Source organism: Alternaria atra (assembly GCF_907166805.1).
Source record: "Alternaria atra isolate CS162 genome assembly, contig: 35, whole genome shotgun sequence".
NCBI lineage: Eukaryota > Fungi > Ascomycota > Dothideomycetes > Pleosporales > Pleosporaceae > Alternaria > Alternaria atra.
In genome coordinates this window covers 690,030-704,104 of record NW_025091334.1, presented here as the reverse complement: position 1 = coordinate 704,104, position 14,075 = coordinate 690,030, and the positions used below count along the sequence as shown (strand labels likewise).

General features: G+C 51.7%; 4 protein-coding genes across 4 annotated transcripts; 3 read left to right on the top strand and 1 right to left on the bottom strand.

Moving 5' to 3' along the window:
* Window positions 1–1,436: 1,436 nt before the first annotated feature.
* Window positions 1,437–2,193, top strand: ALTATR162_LOCUS11142 (uncharacterized protein; the record flags this gene model as incomplete). Its single annotated transcript, XM_043318784.1, has 2 exons — window positions 1,437–1,604; window positions 1,666–2,193. The coding sequence occupies 2 exons, from the start codon at window positions 1,437–1,439 to the stop codon at window positions 2,191–2,193; spliced, it is 696 nt and encodes a 231-aa protein (XP_043174719.1).
* A 1,234-nt stretch (window positions 2,194–3,427) lies between these two features.
* On the bottom strand, window positions 3,428–6,017 carry ALTATR162_LOCUS11141 (uncharacterized protein; the record flags this gene model as incomplete). Its single annotated transcript, XM_043318783.1, has 2 exons — window positions 3,428–5,851; window positions 5,910–6,017. 2 exons carry the CDS (start codon window positions 6,015–6,017, stop codon window positions 3,428–3,430), a joined length of 2,532 nt encoding a protein of 843 aa, XP_043174718.1.
* A 375-nt stretch (window positions 6,018–6,392) lies between these two features.
* ALTATR162_LOCUS11140 (uncharacterized protein) lies at window positions 6,393–8,274 on the top strand (the record flags this gene model as incomplete). The annotated part of the gene is made up of 2 exons (XM_043318782.1): window positions 6,393–8,065; window positions 8,121–8,274. 2 exons carry the CDS (start codon window positions 6,393–6,395, stop codon window positions 8,272–8,274), a joined length of 1,827 nt encoding a protein of 608 aa, XP_043174717.1.
* A 3,665-nt stretch (window positions 8,275–11,939) lies between these two features.
* Window positions 11,940–13,203, top strand: ALTATR162_LOCUS11139 (uncharacterized protein; the record flags this gene model as incomplete). The annotated part of the gene is made up of 5 exons (XM_043318781.1): window positions 11,940–12,043; window positions 12,094–12,289; window positions 12,343–12,724; window positions 12,778–13,125; window positions 13,175–13,203. 5 exons carry the CDS (start codon window positions 11,940–11,942, stop codon window positions 13,201–13,203), a joined length of 1,059 nt encoding a protein of 352 aa, XP_043174716.1.
* Between the last annotated feature and the right edge of the window lie 872 nt (window positions 13,204–14,075).

The window sequence follows — 14,075 nt, the reverse complement described above, 5'->3', positions numbered from 1 at the left end:
CGAGGTATTAGACTTAATTGCTGAAAAGGAGGGTGGCAGTCGTGAGGAGGGTGAGGAGCCGGCGAAGAGGGTGCGCGCAGGGCGACGCTGCGGCCGTTGTGGCAAGATTGGGCATAACTCTCGTACGTGCAAGGTAGAAATTGAGGATGCGAATGATAGCGACGCTTCTGAATAATATTATACTGTTGCAAGAGTATAAAAATTGTGTTGTGGTGCTAAGCTACGTCGCTGCGCGTACGCTTCGCTGGTGTTCATGGGCCGCTCGGTAGGGTGGGCCGCTCGCTGGTGAAACAGGTTACCTCAAAACATCACCGGACGCTCTTCTTTCGTACCAACACTGTCAGCGCATGTTTACCCAGCCGACTACTTCAAGGTGACGTGATGCGCGTAAGCCCATTGGCTTATAGGTTTGCACGACTGCTCCTCAACCCAACTTTCTAGAATAAGCATCTCGCAGTGTTGAGAACATCAAAGTATTGATATAACTGCAGGTATACCCAAGCTTCGACACTTTATCGATCTGCTCGTTGCATCCAACATGCAGGACCACATGCTCATGCAGCGCAGACCCTGCAACCGTTCACCCTTCTAGACTCGCAACCACATCGCCGGGACACGGCCGCACGATTTCCTACTGTGATTGTAATACGAATGTCATCTATCGCACGTTGACTGAAGTGTATTCTGCCTGTAAGCTGCAGTCCCAACATATGCGACATAAGCGGCCCGTTCCCCTCACATCACCAACGAACAACCACCACCTGCATGTATCCAACACCTTGCTGCATTTCAGGACCTTCCGGACAGTGTTGTCTGTTGTTATCACGCGTGTTTCGGAGGAAGGCCTAAAATGTGCTCAGAAACCTTCTCACTTCGCTTGCCCTCTAGACCCATTCTGGTATAGCGTTCTGCGGGCCACCCCTGCTCCTCGAGTCTCAATGACCATCACCACATTAACCTGCGGGTCTCTTGCCGCATTGTCTTGTGGCACGGTAGGTTGGGACAACGATCGGGAGCGCTTGTGTAAGGTTGCATGGAGTGGACGGTCTGTGAGACCCCCGCCACTGCACAGGGACAGCCGTAGAAGCTTTCTGGGCGTGGGAAGTGCTCCGAAGCTTACACCACGAGGAAAAGTATAAGCGCTGTTGTTCCACTTATATTCCTTTGACGTCTATCTTCGGCAGCTTTCACTCTGCTCTCAATCTTCTTTGAATTTACAGCTCTTGCAAGTAAATCGCGTTGTGGTTGCCGCTTCCTTTCAGTATCGCGTTTGGAAATCTGCTCATAACTTGCTCAACGTCACTTGGCTCACGCCACTGGAATATATACATTCATTGCGCTGTTTCAAGTCTTCGGTAAGTTCTCATTTGTTTGCAATCACTACGATATAACTTCGAACCTCTTTCTCATCACGCTCCATGCAGGCACAAGCAATTATGTCTATGGATATGGGTATGTCAATGGCACCGACCAGCACCGGTATGGCCATGTCCAGTATGGTTATGGTACCGACTGCTAGTGACATGGCGCCTATGGCAACCTCATCAGGCGGTATGGGCGGTATGGACGACGCAATGGATATGATGGGCGGATGCAAAATTAGCGTAAGTCCTGTTTCATGTACTCTCGCAATCGCGAGTCTCAGCTAACATAGATTTTACATAGATGTTGTGGAACTGGAACGTACTCGATACATGCTTTATTTCAGAATCATGGCACGTTCGCTCCAAAGCCATGTTCGCCGGCTCCTGCATCGGTGTCGTCCTCCTCGTTATCCTCCTTGAATTTCTGCGCCGTGCAGCGAAAGAGTACGATCGCTACATCGTTTCACAACACTCCAAGACACTCGCTCCCTCAACGATCGGTTCCTCTGCTTCTTCCGCATCGAATGACAACGGCACGACTAAGAATCCCGCCGCTACTACTGCTGCTGCTTGCGGCCCTGTAGCCACCACAACGAGCAAGTTCCGACCGAGCGTTATGCAACAGGCGATTAGGGCAGCATTGCACATGTGTGCATTTGCGGTGGCGTATTTCGTCATGTTGTTGGCGATGTATTACAACGGATACTTCATCATCTGCATCTTCATTGGGGCATATTTGGGCTACTTTATCTTTGGGTGGGAGAGCTTCAACGTGAGTAGCGGAGGCGACGATCGTATGCAGGAGAACGCTACGGTTTGTTGCGGATAGGATACCAGGACGGTGACAACAATGGATCGCAGTGTTGTTACATGGCTCGAAAGCATTCACAGGCTTACTAATGGAAAGACAAGGCTCACGAAACGGTGAGAACATATGTTACACGAATATTGTGGTGAAGTGATTGAATTTTTCATGTGGTGTCTCTCGAGCCACCGAACTCTCCCTTCCCCTAATCGTCGCACGTCTCTCAACTACCATCCATGACACATGTCTTCGAAGGTTTGGTATGACGCGGTCTGCCTGAATTCATCTGGCACGGTGTCAGCACACTGATATGTGCGTGACAGTGACACAACGTCACTCACCGTATCATTTTCGTCGCACATCCTCAGTTCGTAGAGTGGGTGACTTATTTGCCCTGGAAAGATGTCAGCATGATTATTGTAGTGGAGGACAGGGCATGTCGTACGGGGCAGCCATCGCAGGTGCAGGTGGAGCCGCAGTTGCAGCTACCGGAAGCACAGCCGCAGTTACCCTTCATGTTGATGGTTGTTGGGAGGTGTTTGGTAGGTTGGAAAGGTTGATTGGATGAGTTTGTGAGATGGACTTGATTGTTGTGATGTAGGAGGAAGCAGTAGAGAGTCAGCAACGAAGTCTTTATATACCCAAAGCATGCGCGACTTGTGCGGCAGCAGGGTAAACGCAGGGTAATTCATGCCACCTCTTCCCTGCGGCAACGCCGTCAGCGGCGGCTCCCGTTTGTGTGCTTCACGTCTTTTGCCCCGCATCCCACTGTGTTTGTAGCAAGGTTGACTGTAAGCTTTGGCCTCACTGGTCGATGGCTCCATTTTGCCCCATGCGTTTTTTCTTAGCCATTGGCTCCTACTTACTTGCGTACATTGTGCGGTTGGTCGGGCGGGGCGTGAGAGACTTGTGCGGTGATCTAGCCAGTCTTCTAGAAAGCGCCAGGGATTGCCGCGGGTGAAAAGTGGAGTTGCGTAGTTTGTGCGGATGGGTGCCAAGGGATCCGGACCGTGGGTTCAAGCCGGCTTTCGGCCTTTACTTCTTCTTCCGTCCCGCAATAAGAGACATGTGAGGTTAATTGTGTGGGGTCAAGCGAATGGAGTGACTGAGTTTTCCAATTGGAGAGTTGAAAAGTCATGTAACAACTGACCACAACATGTAAATGAATCGAGCGAGCGTGGGGAAGTATGGAAGCGGGATCTCTTCGCTAGGATAGGCACTATATCTCTTCAGCCGGATGAGTTTGGTCGAGCGTTGGTCAACCAACAAATTTGCCACCACAGTATATACAGGCATCGCAAGAAAGGAACAATACCCGAGCCAATGTGACAGGAAGCTCCCTCCTTTCGTACACATCGTCCTCACCTTCTGAGTCATCGCTTTCTTGGTCCTCGTCCTTCTCTTCGTCACAGTCTTCTTGTTCTGCAGCACCGTCTCCATCCGCCCCATTCAATGACCCACTGTCCCTCTCTCCCCTCGTCCCTCCCTCTGATAGCTCGCCATCTCTTGCCACGCCTGTCATGATTGTGTCATCTCCAGTCTTCACACTCTTCTTGCTGTCCGCGTACTCTTGGGCCATAACACACTCGTCACTCAAAAACGGGGTGCTACATATGCCACAGTACTTGGTGATACCTGGAGCTTGGATAGCCAGAAAAGTCAATCCGCACCTGGGAAACTGGTGTCCGTTGGTACAAGCCGCTGATGCGGGGTCTGTGAAGGGTATGGACGCCGAGCAGAAATCACACGTCTCTGCTGTTGACACCGCTGGACTTTGATCCTTTGAAAAGTCGCTACCGTCCATACTGAAGTTGACTGGTGAGGCGCTGTTGTCCTCCAAATTTCCATCTGTAGCAGGAAAGGCTCCCGGCGTACCATCATGACCCATGACCATGTTGACAAGAGTGATGAGTTGCTTGTGATGGATGAGAATTGCCGCGCTAAAGATAGTATGTGAAAGCGATGGAGGAAGACGCTGCAAAGCAAGTGCGAGGCGATACGCAATCAGTGTCCTGAAAAGGTCTTTTTGGATCTGCGTTCTGTATGCTTCGGATACGAGTATGGTATAGCGGTCCTTCAGCGTATGTGAATCGAGAAAGCCGGACAATTTGAACTCTCTTATGAGTAAGTTGAGATTATTGATATTCGAGTACACTGCCATTGTCTTCGAGCTTCTTTCGGAGAGAGAAGGAGCTGTATAAGTCATGACGAGCTTTCCCACCATTTCTTCGGCGAAAGCAGGCATCTCATCAGGGTCCTCAACCGCACCTTCTGCCAACTTCTTAAGACTGTAGGTTATACCCTCTGCGGTGACTTCCTCTTTGGGAAAGAGATCTTGCTGCTGTCTACCAGGTCGCAGGGAGCTGATTGCCACGGTGCCGCTTCGGTCAGCCGGAATACCGTACTCGATCATATCAGAAGGATGTACGCTGTTGCATGCAGCAATAAAGTCGCCTAATGGTGACCTTGTTAGACCCCATACCTTCACCTTGCTATTTCCTTTGAGTCCATTCTTGACACTGAAAAGCGCCAGATTGTTCTCAATCTTCTCCCGCCAACTTGGGGTGCCAAGACTCTTCAGGCCACTGGAGGTCTGCTTAAGAACGGCTGTTGGATTGTGGAGGGTCGATGTTAGTGAGCTTATGTGGAGACGAGGTGTTACCGCCTCGGTTGTGTCCCAAACAACACCAGATATCGGGTCCCATCGCCCGTCCAAATCATGCGTGCTTTTTTCGATGATAGAAGCGTCGAGGGCGGATACTGTCAAATATACTAGCTCAGTATTCGTAAAGAGGGCAAGCCTCAGTCTGTTCCCGCTTTCGACCTTGTGGAACCACTTCATTGGCCCATCATATCGGAGTGCATAGCCTGTGTAGATGACTTCATTGTCAAAGGTCATGCGCCCACTAGTATACGTGATAGCCTGCGCCCGCACATCTTCATTCGTAGCGTATACGACTACGGAATGGTAAGATTCCTCACGATTATCCCAAGGACTCCATGCGATGTGAGAAATGTACCTCTGCTGTTTGATCATGTCCTCGAAAACGTTGGGTTGTGAGAAAATAGTTTCCGAGGGCGGTGCGAAAGACTTATGTATCAAAACCTCTGCCATCCAGTCTCGCTCAGCTCCCAGGGTGGATGTTGGTGATTCAATTTTCAGGAAGACGAGGTGGTTGTCATCGTTGGAGACAGCTAACATGTGCTGACCGTACAACAGGTGAGTTCCAATGACACCAGCCGGTTCTGGACAAGGTAGAGCGGGTGCCCAAGCGAACGCTCGAATGCGGCTTCTCAATCGCAGTCGTTCTTTGGATGACACCGTCACATGACTGGGCTCGTCATCCCGATATTCGAAGTGATCAGCGAGCGCGTCGTTGATGATGAGTCGTCGGCTCCAACTTCCTTCCTCTTGTGGCTTGCCTTCTGCTGACCAGATGGAAAGCGTTAAATTTGCAGTGAGAGCCGCAAGCGCGCACTTTCGGTGCTTGGCAAGGCCAGGCGGCGACCACGCGATGTTTATGGGAGCGCTATTAGATATCTCTTCTCCAATGGAATAGTTTGAGATAGGCGCAGGTTCTTTGAGTGGTAGCTCGTCGGTCGAGAACAAAGGTACTTTGAGGGGTACATGCTGCCACTGCGGAGCAACCTGATCTCGTTCAAAGTCGATGGTGTTTGGAAACTACCCAGTGATCAGTAAAAGACGCGTAGTGTATGCACACACACAGAATGAAACTCACGAGCAGCTCTACCCGCTCATCAGACGCTAATGCAATGATGCCGTCCGGAGACCAATCGATCGCATCGACACAGGCTGGCCAGCATCTCAGCACTGTCACGTCCGCCATGATCGCTCATCAAGTCTTGAGAAAAGTGGCCCCTGTTGCTTAGTGGTTTTGGTCATGGCTCACAGTGGTGAGTGTGAGTGTGTAAAAGTTTTGACTAGCGCGAAATCGCGAAAATTCCTAGCATCAACACTCCGAACGGTGTAGAGACTACAGCCTGCTATCGACAGATACAATAACCTACACGCGTCACTTCATGCATGCGCACGGTGGTAAGAGGCATCGAAGACGCGAGATTTGCTGGTCCATGATCGCGCTGGACCCTTTGGGACTAGCCGTGGCCTTATCGATAGTACCTAGTACCGACCGCCGACGAAAAAAGTGATTTTTCCGCCATCCTTCGCAGCTTCTCCACAAGTACTATTGCCCACCAACAAGATGGGGAAACGTCCGATTTCTGATGTTGTCGCCGAAGATGGCGCGACCACTACTCCCGAGCTTTCAAGAAAGAAGAGCAAAAAAGACAAGAGCAAGAAGCTTAGCAAGACGCCTGCAATCGATGCGACCGAGACGAATGGCGATGCCCTGGCTGTAGAGGACTCAGACGACGAAGAAAAGCTCTCAAAGGCCGAGCGCAAGGCGGCGAAGAAAGCAAAGAAGGAGGCTAAAGAGGCGAAAAAAGCGCTGAAGGCTGCGGCGGAGGATGAGCCGGCTGGCCAGACTGCGGAAGAGAGCGAAGAAGCCATCAAGGCGGCTGAGAAGGCTGCGCGAAAGGCAGAGAAGAAGCGCTTGAAGGCTGTGGCCAAGGGTGAAGCTATCGAGTCCGTACCTTCATCGAAACCTACATCGGTCGAAACCAGCGCCGAGCCTACCGTAACCACCGCAACCACTGCCGAGTCAGGAGATTATGAAGAGAGCAAGGAGCTGACGCAGCTCCCTCAGGCCGAGGTCGACGCTTTCCTCGCCAAAAACACCATGACTATTCAAGACCCCAAACCCGCCGCTCGCAAGCTGCGTCCTATCCTGAACTTCAAGTACCTCCCAGTCGATGATGCGCAGCGCGCCTTCTTTGCCAAGTTCAGCGCTCCTACACCTATACAAGCAGCGACATGGCCATTCTTGCTGTCAGGAAGGGATATGGTTGGTGTTGCAGAGACAGGTTCCGGCAAGACGTTGGCGTTTGGTGTACCTTGTGTGCGATACATCTCGGCGTTACCCAAGGAAAAGCGGAAGGGCATCAAGGCTGTTATTGTCTCACCCACGCGTGAGCTGGCTGTCCAAATTTACGATCAATTGGTAGCGTTGGCGACACCGGCTGGACTATCCGTGGTTTGCGTATACGGTGGTGTGCCAAAAGACCCTCAGGTCGCTGCTTGCCGTAAGGCGCACATCGTAGTCGCTACACCAGGTCGTCTCAACGACTTGATTGGTGATGGCTCAGCGGACCTTAGCAAAGCCGAGTACGTAGTCCTCGACGAAGCCGACCGTATGCTTGATAAGGGATTCGAAGAAGCAATTCGGCAAATCATCTCGCAGACGCCCAAGAAGCGCCAAACCCTCATGTTTACTGCTACGTGGCCGCCTTCCGTCCGGGATCTTGCGTCCACCTTCATGAACTCGCCTGTCAGGATCACGATCGGCGACAACCAATCTGGCGAGCTCCGTGCCAATGTGCGCATTAAGCAACTCGTCGAGGTTGTGGATCCTCGCGCTAAAGAGCAGCGTCTGTTGCAGTTGCTCAAGCAGTACCAATCTGGCAAGAACAAGGACGATCGTATCCTTGTGTTCTGCTTGTACAAGAAGGAAGCAATGCGCATCGAAAACTTCATCCGCATGAAGGGCTTCCGCGTGGGTGGCATCCACGGTGACTTGAGCCAAGAGAAGCGCAGCGCCTCACTGGCGGCGTTCAAGGAAGGCCACGTGCCGCTCCTCGTAGCCACTGATGTTGCTGCAAGGGGTCTTGACATCCCAGCTGTGAAACTTGTCATCAATGTCACGTTCCCATTGACAGCCGAGGACTATGTTCACAGGATTGGCAGGACGGGTCGTGCCGGAAAAGAGGGTTTGGCGATCACGCTTTTCACGGAACATGACAAAGCACTTTCCGGATCGTGAGTACTCCTTGCGTTCGTTTGCATTGTCTCAGTGTGCTAATTTTATTCTTAGGTTGATCAACGTCCTCAAGGCAGCAAATCAGGACGTGCCTGAAGACTTGATGAAGTTTGGTACAACTGTCAAGAAGAAGGAACATGGTGCATACGGTGCCTTCTACAAAGACACCGACAACACCAAGGCCGCTACTAAGATTACTTTTGACTAAGTTTCATGGGGCTATGCGTGTGTTGTCAGAAGCGGACTTCGGCAACTCGTAAAGAAGCTGGTCGGCGAAGTAGATGCCGCAAGCTGCGGCTGCAGCGAAGATCGAGTTTTAGACACAAGAGGATTTCTCTAGCGGGAGGCGTTTCGGATCATGCAAAAGCAAAAGTTCCGGCAGTGTACATTGTATAGATCGCCATGTGTTTGCTAGAGGCCTAGTCTGGTTAGTTTGCATGATCTTCTGTTGTTCGTAATCGATGATTTGATTTTGTACTCGGGCTAGAGAGACGCCTAGTCATATGACTTCTGGAATGTTACTACCGTGCCCGTTTGAACAATCGTACGCCGCTTAAAACTGCTTGTGTTCAGGACCACCACGCAAAGAGGCTGAAGCCACCTCATCATACCGTATGCACCTTTGTAGCTGGCCTGGGCAATCTCAAAGCCAGCTGCATCCACATGCGCCAGCCAAAAGGCGTAGCATTGTTCAAAACGCCTACCCAATGCACTACGCCCACGCCGCTCCTCCACTAAGACGATCTGAATCTCCACCTCCCAATCCTCACCGCACGGAAGCCGGAATACCGACCCAAAATCCTCGACAACCCTCATTCTAGATGGCTCGCTAACGGACCCTACTACAGGTTCTAGCAGACGCCCTTCCCGCAGACTAGATCCATATAGTGCAAAAAAGCGTCCCAGTGGTACTTCGCCGAATGTGGTCGCCGACTATGGTTCGGACAAATCATATGCAGCCAATCAGAGACGCAGGACGAGATGCAAAGGCCCGGTGTTTTGGGGAGGATTGGTCCCCTAGAGCCCGAAGGAATTTCCATGCCTCACTGAGGGATCGCAAGACGCGTAGGTGATGTATCATGTTTGAAAGGGTCCTCGGCGAGAAGTATGGGTAGGTGGGGAGGTGTGAGGTATATATAAGGGTCTGGGGAGCTTGTCGAACTGACCGCATTCAGTATCTCGTTCAACCAAGATACGCATCCAACACTACTGCTCTACCAGACTCTACGCTATCCAACTCTACTTCGAGGCTTCGGCATATTTCGTTTGCATTCGGCATACCATCATCGGCAGATCGTCTCCATCTCTCTACTCCACGCTACACCACCCCACACTTCGACATCCACAACTAGACATTCACGATGTGCAAGAAGGCTTCCTGCGACTCCTGCAGTATGTCACCCACCATACGCTGATTGTCTGAATATTGCTAACAACTCTCAGACAAGATCACATGGTGGGGCTGCGGTAAACACGTCGCTGGCGTCATGGAGAGCGTACCCAGAGAGCAATGGTGCACATGCGCACCTCAAGGGAACCAATATCCGCCAATGGGCACACTAGCATCGGCGTGACTACCAGCTTGGTTGAGGGGCTCCAAGGCATAAACAAGGAGCGAACCCGTACTGAAGATGGATTTCTCGGAGTTTGGAAACACAGGGAGTACTGGTGTGATGATTTATGATAGCGACACATGGACTAGATTTCTGAGAGCATTAGCGACTTGCAATAAATACCCGATATTTTTCCGAACGCTGCTTTGTAGATGGTGTCGTGGTGAAGATCGCTTTGTCTGGACCCTCGGCCTGTCCCACATGCCAACGCAGCTGTTGGAATGACCACCAGCCCATGCAGTGATGACGATGATGCTGCAGGATAGGTGTTTGACATGGCAAAGAGAGAAGCTGGGGACACAGACTGCGCCTTGCACGACAAGGTCTTCATTGCGGCCTGACGGGACCTTGCAGTCGTGTTCATCGCTCGTTCCAGAGGCATGGAGCTGGAAGCTACGACATAGCACAAGGAGTTGTGTAGCACGGTAACCAACGGATAGATCTGGACCACAATGATGACAGAAGTGGTCAATATAGACCACGAAAGCGGGTGTCCTGAGGCCTCAATCCTGCTTGTCAGGCTTTGCGACCATCTGAAACAACTTCTAGAAGTCTCAGATGCTTCGGCATCAAACAGCTATGATGTCGACGTGCCGGGCGAATATAGCATCCTCACTCCCAATCGGACTTGTGGAAAATACAGGCGCAAATGCGTGGCGCGTACAGAGCAACGATAAGACCGTCAAGAGCCTTGGACCCGGACCACTGGAAATGTAAGAATAGGACGGTTGGTGGTGGTTGAGTTTGGGAGAACGGCCGGGAACCAATAGGTTCGGAGAGGGCGCACCCGCATGGTGAGGCTGGTCTCATAATGGGTCTGCTAAGTATAGCCGTTGCAGATGTGGAACTAGGCCCCTGCAACTAGCCAGTTTCAGCCATGGCCCTACAGCATCCGAGCCTTGAGCTTCAGTGACGAAGTGGATGACAGGCGACCACGCTGCTGCAAGAGGAGACTGCGGTGATGGAAAAGGTAGTGACTGAGGGCTGACATTGGGTAGATGCGGGGAATGCAAAAATCCAGCATACAGAACCCCGTCGGAGTGTCCTGCACGAGGTGACCCAAGAATGGTAGCTTCTACTGGCGAAACAACTCTCTAATGTTTAAGATGATTCTCGTGCATATATAGCAGAAATCACAGGATGTGACTCGCGCAGCTCACACAATGGCTGGATCATCTCGGCGGTTAGCTCAAAGTATGGGCGGCGGCCGTCGCGGACACCAAACAAAAGGCTGCAGCCTTCTGTGAGGTATATTTGCAGACCATAATAGACGCATGCTGCTGTTGTTTCTGAGTTCTGATTCTCACGCGCATTTCCCTTCGAACTGTGTAGTGTCGTATTAGATTGTACCTGAGTCCATTTGGCGTTCAGCTGGTTGACCCCGCCATCCCACTTGGAAAGCGCGACCACCGCCCGCAGCAGCAGCAACAAACACGCCATCGCACCTTCCCTGTGCTTTACACAACCCTCTCTCGTGTGGAGACGCATCCTCCTCACACACGCGGTCGCAACGCCACGAGCTACGGTACATTGCCACGTTCCCCCCCGCTACCACGCTGATATCGCATCTGGGACTGACTTGGCAATACAACAGACCCTGCCCCCACCCTATCCGTCTCCTTTCTGTCACCGCCTCACTCACTCTCCACCTTGCGCGGGCATCACCCCAGCATACTCGAGAAGCTCCGAAGCGCACCCGCCCCAGCTCCAACCGGTTGGTCAACGACATCTCTCGGTAGCCAGTGTCATTAAACGGCTAAAGACGGGCGACATCTGCCAGGCACGATCAAGTACACGCACGTCTTCTTGACTCTGGTGCTGCAAGGACCTCGATCTTCGAGCAATCACAATTCTCGGGTATGTCAAATCACGTAGATGAACACACAGGCGGCGACGAACACAAGGAAGCCGTTTTTTGTACCATGTCGTGTTCATTGCCGCCATGTACACCTTTTGCGGCTCAAAGGCTAGCACGTGGGGCTGGCTCAGTGTCTGACACAGTCCCGTTTCACCAACGCGCGCGCAAGACACGCTTGCTGTTCTGCGAACAATGCTTGTCATATAGCCTTCCCGAGCTCAAGCTGACAGGCACACTCTTTAGATTTCACCTTCACCACCGCATACGCATCCTTATTCAGTTTCCTCGCGTCTTCAATTGTCCGCTGTCGAGCAATCACGACCCCGCAATCACTGAGCATCAGCTCAATTGACCTAGTCCGCCGCGCATCAGTGCATATCAACCACCACAACAACCGCCAACATGCCACCAGCGGGGAGCGGTAGCTCTAGAAAGATCTCTTTCAACGTCTCAGAGCAATACGATATTCAAGATGTCGTAGGAGAGGGCGCGTACGGTGTTGTTTGGTAGGTCCCACTTGTCAGAGCCAGCCAGACTGCTGCTAACCATACAACAGCTCCGCATTGCACAAGCCGTCAGGCCAGAAGGTCGCCATCAAGAAGATCACACCCTTTGACCACTCCATGTTCTGTCTGAGAACGCTACGAGAGATGAAGCTACTCCGGTACTTCAACCACGAGAACATCATCTCCATTCTCGACATTCAGAAGCCTCGAAACTACGAGACCTTCACCGAAGTTTACCTGATCCAGGTGCGTAATTCCAGAATGTTGTGAGAATTGACAGTCACTAACACAGTGCGCAGGAACTCATGGAGACCGACATGCACCGCGTCATTCGCACACAAGAGCTTTCGGACGACCATTGCCAGTACTTCATCTATCAGACCCTGCGCGCGCTCAAGGCCATGCACTCAGCAAACGTTCTCCATCGCGATCTCAAGCCCTCCAACTTGCTCCTCAACGCCAACTGTGATCTGAAGGTCTGCGATTTCGGTCTTGCTCGATCAGCCGCCTCAACCGAGGACAACTCAGGTTTCATGACGGAATACGTTGCTACGCGTTGGTACCGTGCGCCCGAGATCATGCTTACCTTCAAGGAGTACACAAAAGCCATCGATGTATGGAGTGTAGGATGCATCCTCGCTGAGATGCTTAGCGGAAAGCCTCTGTTCCCAGGAAAAGACTGTGAGTATTGCGCAAATACCATGCGTCAGGAGCTGGTTGCTAATCATCACCAGACCACCACCAGCTTACGCTGATTCTCGATGTGCTCGGCACGCCTACCATGGAGGATTACTACGGCATCAAGTCCCGCCGAGCTCGCGAATATATTCGGTCGCTGCCGTTCAAGAAGAAGATTCCATGGAAGGCCATGTTCCCCAAGACCAACGACTTGGCGCTTGACCTGCTCGAGCGGTTACTCGCTTTCAACCCCGTCAAGCGTATCACAGTCGAGGAGGCGCTCAAGCACCCATACCTTGAGCCATACCATGACCCAGATGACGAGCCGACTGCCGACCCAATTCCAGAGGAGTTCTTCGACTTTGATAAGAACAAGGACAACCTGACCAAGGAGCAGCTGAAACGTAAGTCGTTATCTCGCACCTACCCTGGATATCTGCTAACATCTTCAAGTCCTTATCTACCAGGAGATCATGCGATAAGCTCCCACGTTTCCTCTCAAGTGCGAGATATACACAAGATACCACGATCGAGTCGATTTCCGGAACTTGTCCACAGCTAGCTGGCCTGAGCTCACTACCATATTCGAGGAGGGTTTACAATCATCCTGTAATTTGGATTCTCAGCAGAAGAAATAATGTTAGCAATGATAGTAGGGAAGACATGAGGAGATGCGCTTGGAATCGCGCTCCATACAGCAAGAAATCTCCTACAACCACAGTACGTAAGATAGGAAAAGGCAGGAATACATTGCTTCTTTGCAATCTTGACAATGTCAGTTTTGGTATTTCGTCTGCCTTTCCTCGTGACCCATGCATGCAGCCCATACTCTGGATGCAGGCTACATCTTGAATGCCCAGTCCGTGCTCTGAACGTGCTCGTCCTGCACCTTTGCATTACTAGCTGCTGTGCCACGAGGCCCATCCCAAATGATATCTCCAAAGTTCATTTCATTTCTTGCATGTACTTCAGCATCTGTGGGTCTTGTCCAGTCATACATGACCGACGCACATCTACTTCCCTTCCAAGACGCATGTGCACTACCAGTACTGCGTCTACCATGATCCTTGCTCACAGCACTAGATCCACCAGCATCTCGGGTATCGCCTGCATGACCCCTGACTCCCGGCTCTGGCACAACTTCCAACACTGGTGATTGTCGTATGGGACTTGTTGTGGAACCCCGTAGAGCAGCTTCGTTCCACCACCGCTTATGATATGTGTCTCGTGAGACCGATGAGCTGCGCCGTTGAGCCGGTACGTGATGAAGAGGATTGTGGAGGGTAAGAGGATCGAAGAAGCCTTTACAAGACTGACGACGAGAGTGCGTAGGTGAAGGTCGTTCGGTAGACGT